The sequence below is a fragment of the Phaethon aethereus genome, assembly GCF_964289735.1.
Source record: "Phaethon aethereus genome assembly, chromosome: 1".
In the NCBI taxonomy this organism is placed as follows: Eukaryota; Metazoa; Chordata; class Aves; order Phaethontiformes; family Phaethontidae; genus Phaethon; species Phaethon aethereus.
The window spans coordinates 213,196,848-213,206,116 of record NC_138575.1 but is presented as its reverse complement, the minus strand read 5'-3'; the positions used below and the strand labels follow the sequence as shown (position 1 = coordinate 213,206,116).

Genomic DNA, 9,269 nt, shown 5'->3' with positions numbered 1-9,269 from the left:
CTAGATCTAAGGAAGACATTTTTGACACTGAGGGTGGTGAAACACTGGAATGGATTGCCCAGAGAGGTGGTAGATGCCCCATCCCTGGAACCATTCCAGGTCAAGTTGGACGAGGCTCTGAGCAGCCTCCTCTAGTTGAAGATGTCCCTGCTCACTGCAGATGGGTTGGACTGGATGACCTTTAAAGATCCCTTCCAATGCAAACCCTTCTATGATTCTATGATTCTATGGGACTGTATTTTAAGTGTTAGAAGCCGCTTGGTTGCTGCTATTGTTCAACCTCAGCATTGCTGATGTCCATATTACTTTAAAAAGATGTAAGCATAGAAATAAATACATTTCATACTTTCTCACTGTTGCTGTTCTTACCTTTTTCCTCCACTGATGTTATCATCATGTAAGAACTAATCCAGACAGTAATCTCCAAAAGCTTTTGTCACTTTACTGTCTATTATGTGCCAGTCCTACACCTGTGGTGCTATATAAATGCTAATAATTCATCAATATGCTCATTCTTTATAAGTTCTGTAGGTGGAATTCCATCTGGTTTGTATATGTCAAGTGAAATGCTGGTGTGAAAAGTCCTTGCTGTTCAGAATTTGTGATGGCTTATGAGCAGTTGGGAAATGACAGAAAAAAAATCACAAAACTGGACGTGCTTATCATTTGAACAAAGACATCCAGACATATGCTTAAGACAGTGGCTGTGACTGGTGCAGAATACCCAAGTGGTGTAATTCTCCTCTAAACTCTGAAAAGCCTTAGTGAAATAATTAGGACATTAACCAGTTCTCTTCCTGAATATTTTCAGCTCAACCTAGTTTATGTAAGAAAGTTTGATACTTGGAGCACTGACATTTCTTTCAGAAGATGTACCTACTTTGGACTTTTGTGAGTGAGTGGTAAGAACTCAGAGAGTGTCCAGGCTCCCAGAAAAGCTTTCCTCCCTTCAGCCACATAACTGGTCTCAAATGGGCAGGTCCTCAGTTCCAGAAAGATCAGTCCTGGCTTACATGTAGCCGTGCAGGAGCTCACCAGCAGGGAGTGATGTGCAGGGCCAGGGTAAGTTTGTACAAAATACGATGATTCTTTGACTTTTTAAAAGTATTTTGACTATTCTGTGGGCTGATGTTGTGTTCTTTCCCATGAGATACTGATTGATTTGGCTGAATTGGACTAGGAAAACTTGATCCTAAGAACCTTGTAATACAAAATATATAAAGCTAGAGAATATAGGAAATAATTTTGCAACCTATATTTCCCAGTTGCAAACTGGATGACGTCTGTAAGTGTCCCCACTGGCTAATTTAAATTGTATTCTGAGCTGCTCTAAGTATTCATCACTTGCCAAGGATTAATGTAACCACAGATTACAAAGAGGAGCAATCCAGTAATTCCTTGGTAAAGAGAAAACAAGTTTTCCCTTCCTCCATTTCATCTCTTGGCCACTTTCACTGGCACAAAAACTGATTGTGATTAGGCCTAAAACAGGAACTTTCAAAACCAGAAAGTCCTGATAAATAATAGAAATTAGCATTTTAAATAGTACTTATGCATTGCTTAGTGCACAGTCTTGATGCATATTTGTAACAGATCTACACCTACAGCTACACGCAAGCCGTCTTATGGGGTGAGACGAAGAAATGGAAGTGTTTTATTGCACTCAGAAAATCGTATCGCCATCCAGGGATTAAGGCTGGTTAGGCAGGATGAGCGCTGAGTCACAGAAGCCAGGGGCAGCCCTGGAGCTGAGGGCGGGAGAAGAAGGAAGAGAGGGAGGAGGAGGAGGAGGAAGGCAGCTGCTTGCCTGCCCTCCTTACAGACTGCAGAGCTGCCGGCCGCTGGTGCCAGTATGGCCAGGAGCAAGGCCACCCTCCGCGCGAGGCTGGGCTGCGCCGGGCTGCTGGGCTGTTTCTTACTGGGCTTTCTTGCAGGTGAGTACTGGGGCTCAGCCCGCAGCCTTTGCCCTCTGCAGATACTTGTGTGCAACTCCTGTTGCGATTAACTCCCCATCAGGGAGCTTTTACCGCTTTTTCTAAGAGGTTGTTCTCTCTAGCAATTTTGGTCCTTAGGGAGTGAGAGGAAAATAGCGGCTGCGTGCTTCAGCCCAAGACAAGCCCGGTGAATTGACAGCTTCCCGCAACGGGCAGTCAGACGTTCAAAGAGGAGAGACTAATAGAAAATTTGAGACTTCTGTGATTGCAAAACCTCCAGGATTTTTTTTTTTAATTTTATATTTCCTGATTTTTACTGAAGATCTATTTAAATGCTCCTATTCAGTTGCTATTTTAGAAATTAAGGACAGAATGTAGAAGAGGAGAAGTTTTGACCGACAGCCAAGAGTGGAGTTGCTCGATTTTCCTTCATGTACAATGAACTCCACTAGAACATTAGATTCTTTCCTGCAGTCACTTGGAGCATTTGATTTTAAGTCTAAAATTGCACGTCTGCATCTGTCCTTTTTAAACTTTTGTTGTAGCACACACCTAAGGCTAAAGCATGAAAGAAAAATCCATGAGGTCTATTAAATATAAAAAACATTAGTTTGATTTAGGAGATCCCTGAGCTGCAATTTTCTGGTGCTTGTGCTATTCTTAAACATTTGCCTGAACATCGTCTTTTGGCCATGCTCCAAAACAGAATACTGGGCAAGATGGACCTTTGGTCTGATCCAGTATCACTGTTATGTTCTGAGTGTTGCTACAATTGCATTTAAGTTTAACAGGTCATATAGATTGTGCATGTGAGAGCACATGTAGTTCGCTTTATTATGACAATTTCCCCAATCTGGGATTTTCATATATATATATATTACTATAACAGTAAAAGGACTTGGTTTTTTTGAAAGACAAGTTCATATAGTTAATATACTCTTTCCTTTTTTTATTTATGGCAACTGAAAAATCTTTAACTTTTTAAAACTGACTAGGGTCACAGTTAACTTTATTCCTTTAATTATTAAATAGACTAACCACACCCCTACCCAAATCTGTAAATGCTGACAGTGTGGCTGTTGAGTGCTAGGCCTTCACTCGGAACATGCTTATGCACATATTTTTAAATATATGTGTACATTAAATAAGGGAATTTCATCATGAGTATCAGGAGTTCAATCCTCCTACTGCAAACAGTTAATTGAGAAATTAAACTATAGTTCAAAATTAATGAGAGATTAATCTGCCTTAAAAAGGAGACTATTTACCAGAGATTTAGGATTTGCTCTTTTAATTATGTCACTTTTTTGGCAATTCAGTCAATGAAATATATTTTACTTTTCTGTTTCACTGCTGTGTTTGAGCCAGCCAACACTGACAGAAGGTGCTCGAAGCCCTGTTCATCCTCCTGGTTTTAATGAGACTCTTCAGTACTTTAGGTTGCACACGGGCTCAAATATGTGAGGACTGGGGCTCTTGCTAAGTAGGAACCTTTTCACTTGTGTTTCAGGATGGTTTGCAAAACCGACTGAAAAAAACCCTAATTCTTCAGATGTCTGTCAAAATGTGAGACAGAAACTTGTGGCTGAAATGAAAGCAGAAAACATCAAGCAATTCCTTCGGTAAGCCCTGTGCGTCTTGGTTTTTAAATAATTTTGTCAGTTACAAAAGCCAGAAAGTGGTAACATCAGCTCCAGGGAACAGCCTCTGAAAGCAGAGCTGTTAAGATGCTTTGGAAGTATTTGATTTGTACAGAATGTCCAGGGGAAAGGAGAAGGGTAAGACTCACAACCCTTTTGTTCCCCACCCGGCTATTTTTGAAGTTACTTTTTTGGAGTGGTGGTACTGTTAAGTGTACTTCCCTCAAGCTGCATTACTACCAGCGCTTATCATGCTTTTTTATTATGGTTTTCCATAGTTGTGATTTAATGCAGTGTGTCTGGTTTTTCCTCACAAGTGTCTGAAGCTCTAACATCGGATAACTTTGCTTTGTCTCAGACTGAGATGATTTTACTGTATTTGGGATACACTGATTGCTATTAATTACATTTGATTGATAATCTGTCCAGTATCTCCTTAAACTCTCAGTGTGAGCAGCTAGCCTACCTAGAAAACGAATACATTAAAAATGCTACAAATTTTGCATGGCACTGAGTTGCATGTACAGTTACAGCTGATAATTTCCTTAGTGTGGCCATATTGGATAACGTGCTGTTAATTGGGTGCTTGAGTTCCATTATACCCTGTATTCCGTTTCAGAAGATGAAGGGCCCTGTCCCTGCACAGTGTGTGTGTACGGGAAGTTAAGTCTTGCATGATGTGATTGTTACTCAATATACTTTTTTGCATCCTAGTGCATACATGAAGCTCTTTTAAAACATCTAAAATGCTGGGGATATAACAATATCCTCTTGTTTTCCTGTGTATTCCACTGGAAATGAAAAAAAATCATTATTGTGCATATTTATATGTTCTACAGAGAAACAAATATATTCACAAGAAAAATAAACAAATATAACCTCTGGTTAGTAACGTGTTGGTGTTCAATATGTAAGTCAGCAGCTGCATCATGAACACCAAACGATTACTGACAACTTTGATTTCTGTACATTTATTTTAAAACCAAATGGTTTCATTGCTAATATCAAATAGCTTTTTAAGTCTATAGGCCTTATCTTATTTCGTACTTGTTGCTCTCAGTAGATTGGAGAATTCATGAAGATTATGTTTGAGTGAGAGCCTAGGCAGCACAGAGGCTGATGACAGCATGAAATAGCTCTGCAATTATGCTAAAGTTTCTTGGCCATAGGGTATTAATAGTGTCTGCTTTGTCTGCTTACTTTGATGATGGGCCAAATACTTCATACTGTGGGTTTTTTTTCCCTAAATTCAAATAAAAAACAGGAACTGCAGAAAAAAATTATTAATACACTATCCAAAAAGTTTGTTAAAAGCATAAAAAAATGTGAACTTGAAAATTTTGATCCATATTCTTAGTTTTTCAGACTACTAAATCTGCTTTTGTCAAGTGGGGAAAACAGACTATGAGTCTCAGAAAAAAACACTTTGACTTTAGTGTTGAATCATAGCTCTGGAAAAGATGAAACTGTTTGGAAGTGAAAAACTGAAAAAAAGGCATAATGTGTTGTTCAGTATATTTTTTCTTATGGCATATGTAGTATTTAAACTACAGTACTTAAGGAATTAAAAGGTACTTAAAATACGCTAGAGATTTAAAGTGCAAGAAGAAGACAGGCAACAAGCATTCTGATTTGGAAGCTGAGGAAGGGCATACTGAAGAGCAAGTTGTTGCATGGGTTGAAAATAGTTTGAACTGACAGATTGAAATGCTACTAATCATGGTATTTGGTACTACTAATTAATTGTAATTAATGGTATCTGACATCCGTTGGGCAGCCATTTACAGGTAGGCTGTCGGGAATTCGAAGCTGGTGCTTAGTACCTGGCTGACTGATCAGCGTTTGCCGTAACTCATTTGTTCAGTGGGCCAAACAAATTCTAGACAGATTTGTGTAGGGTATCCCAGGGGGGCTGGATATTGTTTCTGACTGTTTGTCACCACTATGTGTTATATCTGATCTGGGTGTAAATGTTGTTAAGAAGGCTTTTGTTATTGAGGCATTTGATTAAGAAAAAAAGATCAAGTCTGTGCAGATAATTTGATATAATGATTTTCAAGTTAAACTTATTAGTACATGTTATGGCAACAATATACAAACCCATTATCAGATACCAGAATTATTTGAAAGTCTCCTTTCTGAATGTGTAGCTTTTCTGTGTGTATTTCTGCTCCTTGCATACTGTGCATATTCTTTTGCTGAATGTCTTTGACACTGATTTTCATTGCTTGTGTGTAGATGTGTCTATTTCTGTTATGCAAAGAGAAAGGTTCAGCTGATTTATCTTAAGGTCTCAGGAAAGATCCTCTGCTCTGACTACATTTCGTGCTTATGCTGATGCAGACTCTGATAAACAATCGTGTTATACAGCCCAGACATTCTAAGACCTTACTTTTCATGCATGTAGCTTGAAGATAAGCTTTATACACACTGATCCAAGTTCACTATTGTGCCTCTCTGCATTTGCTGCTTACTAGTGATTTTATGTTTTATTCTAGGTCATTTACCAAGTTGCCTCACCTCGCAGGAACTGAACAGAATCTTCTTCTTGCCAAACAAATTCAAGGCCAGTGGAAGGAATTTGGACTGGATTCAGCAGAACTCGTTCATTATGATGTGCTACTTTCGTACCCAAATGAAAAGCAGCCAAACTACATCTCAGTAATTGATGCCCAAGGGAATGAGGTGATCTTTTTAATGACTAAACTGTATTTATGTAAGACTTCTTTAAAGAAACAGTGTCTTCCTCTGTTTTCCCACCCACTTGTCCCAGCATGTGCTTTATAATATGATAAAAAATCCACTGCAAAGGGAATTCATATTTAGAAATGTTTTTCCAGACTGTGCAGCAGAACAGCAGAGTGGCTGAAATCTCAGTGCCTCACACAGTAGAGAGAGGATGTGTGGAGAGGCTGCGTTTAACACCAATAGACCATAAGGTGTAAGAATCGCCATACTGGTTCAGGTTAAGGATACCTCTAGGCCAATATCTGTACCTATCTGTGATTCCGTGATTTCTCTGGTAACTTCAGAGCTCCTGGCTTATTTTGACTAAATCTGACAGAGGAAGGAGCCTTAAAGTTTCCTACAAGCTGTGCAAGACAGATGGTCAGGTAAAGAAGACAGGCCTCTGAGACAAGCTGTCTCAAGAGCCATGTTGTTAACAGAGAACTTAACCCGGGAAGAAAACTGAAGCAATGCTCAAGTTCTGGATGGGCTCTGGTGGCGGCTCGTACCAGCCGCAGCATCAGGAGCCAGTTACACATGGAAAGATTTTCACAGGCTTCTGTTCCAGAGATGGAGGAATTACTTCTCTGTAACACACACAAGCCTGCCTTTTTCTCCAAACTCAGGAGGCAGAAACTTCCCCAAGAGGGGCAGCTGGAAGTCTCATGTTACCATACACCTGGCTGTCAGCTAAACACAGTGCAAGCTGAGAAAGATTGAAGTTTGAAGGAGGTGATTTCAGTGCCCACAAACTCAGGAACCATAAAATACTGCTTGTAAGCTCCCAGCATATAATGAGGAGGTGAGGTCAAGAGCAAGTTGTGCCTACCTAGTTTAGTTTTCTTCTACAGTAGGGAGTTTGCTGTCCCTGTGGCTATGGAAGAAACAGCATACTGTTAGATTTTGACATCGGTAAGATTTCTAGCACTTGTCTGACAGGTCATTATTATAAAATGCTAGAAAACCTCGGTTTGATAATTCTGTGGATTACTGTGAAATTGTTTGGATAGCTGCTTCTAAGCTGTTCTAGGTGGTCCGTTATAAAACCAGAAGAAGGTGTCAAGTGGAGTTCAACAGGGAGTTTCTCCTGGGTCACCTTCTGTTAATTGCTCAGCAGTGTCCACATGGAAGGTATTGATAAAATGAAGTCTGGGAAGGTACATGAATACCTTGAAAAACAACTCTAAAATCTGAGGGTAGCTTGCTGAATTGTAGAAAATAGATCAAAACTGAGTAACTGCAAGGTATTACACATATAGGATGTGTACATATGCATCATATACACGCATATGTATATATACATATATATGAGGGGGATGGAACACCTCTCCTGTGAGGACAGGCTGAGAGAGTTGGTGGTGTTCAGCCTGGAGAAGAGAAGGCTCTGGGAAGACCTTATGGCAGCCTTCCAGTATTTGAAGGGGGCTTATAAGAAAGATGGGGACAGACTTTTTGGCAGGGCGATAGAACAAGGGGTAATGGTTTTAAACTGAAAGAGGGCAGATACCGACTAAATCTAAGGAAGAAATTTTTCCCAATGAGGGTGGTGAACCTTAAGTGGATGCACAGGGAAGTTTAAGAACAAAGAAATGTATTTAAGGCATGCAACTCTTCCCACGTCTAGCTGTTTTCAGTTCAGGGGTTCTCTAAGCGTGGTGCAATTAGTCTCTTTAAGAATCCTCATTAGACCTCTTTTCCAAGTATTTATCCAGTTAGTGACCCTCTGCTTCAATATCTGTACAGTTTTTACTTCCACAACATGCTGAGGTAAGGTATGCCACACAGATACTGCCCATTGTATGAAGCAAAACCTCCTGTCATTTGCTCTGAACTTGATGATACTGGCTTCCTATGGTGTCTCCTAAGTTAGTGCTGGAAGTAATAATAAACAGTCAGTCTATAATCACCTTCTCCATTTTGTACACACAGGGGAATAAAGAAGTAGATGTAAAATCTGACAAGGAGCCTGAGCAAGGAGAGGAGGTGGGACAGCTAGAGAAGTGTCATAGCGTATAGGTAGGGATGAAAAGCCCTGGTAGAAACTAAGGACTATGTGCTTGGGGATGACATGAGCTTAGAGGTGAAAGAATGGAGAAGTTCTTCCAGAAACAGTCTCTTAGCTATAATCTCATAAGGCGACAGAGTGGACGTGAACCTTGAGGCAACATGAGTGTTACAATAGACAGTGATAAAAGGCAGCGCATTTAACTGGAGTGTAACTAGCAAAGAAGTGAAGAGAGGAGTAGTAATACAGATGGGAGTAATAACAAAAAATACCCATGATGGCATGGATGAACTAAGTGTCTTTTTATTGTCACCAGGTCTTGGCAATTTTCAGCTACGTCATTGTTAAGGTTCAGGAAGTGACTGATGAGCATCTTCTGACAAGTAATCTATCTCTCTGTATTCATACCTGCATTCTGTTATAAATATTCAGCTACATATCCCTAGCTGGTTTTTTTTGTTTGTTTGTTTCTTTGAACTTATGTGTGCTGGTTAGAATTGTATTTATTGTGAACAATTTGTGGAAACTAGCATATCATTTGCAATAACCAAGTTTAGTGTACAAACTTGTGCCTGGAGGTGGAGTGGTTGACCAAGAACTTCTATTATTTATTGATAGATTTTCAATACATCATTGTTTGAACCACCTCCACTGGGTTATGAAAATGTCACTGACATACTGCCACCATATAATGCTTTTTCAGCACAAGGAGTGCCAGAGGTAAGAAAACAAAATTATGTAAGTCCATTATTATCTGAAGTCACATTTTGCAAAACACTTGCTGGGATAGATTGCTCCAACTTCTCAAGGTGTTTCTTGTAGTAGTTTTAATTAACCATTAGTGTAAGAGAACACAGGGACAGCTACGCCACATACTGCGTGAAGGTTAGAAGTCTCCTATTAGAAAAAAAGCTTTATCAAAAGTGCTAGAAATCTGAATCACGTAATAAATGAAAAGCTTTT

The 9,269-nt window shown here is 39.6% G+C and overlaps 1 protein-coding gene across 1 annotated transcript in view; it reads left to right on the top strand.

The window, feature by feature from the left end:
* Positions 1-1,739: 1,739 nt before the first annotated feature.
* The window catches only part of NAALAD2 (N-acetylated alpha-linked acidic dipeptidase 2), a 35,576-nt gene continuing 28,046 nt past the window's right edge, over positions 1,740-9,269 (top strand). The window contains exons 1-4 of the mRNA XM_082012336.1: positions 1,740-1,934; positions 3,445-3,556; positions 6,073-6,259; positions 8,925-9,026. Coding sequence (XP_081868462.1) covers positions 1,853-1,934; positions 3,445-3,556; positions 6,073-6,259; positions 8,925-9,026 — 483 coding nt within the window. The 5' untranslated portion in view covers positions 1,740-1,852. The remainder of the gene's footprint in view (positions 1,935-3,444; positions 3,557-6,072; positions 6,260-8,924; positions 9,027-9,269) is intronic.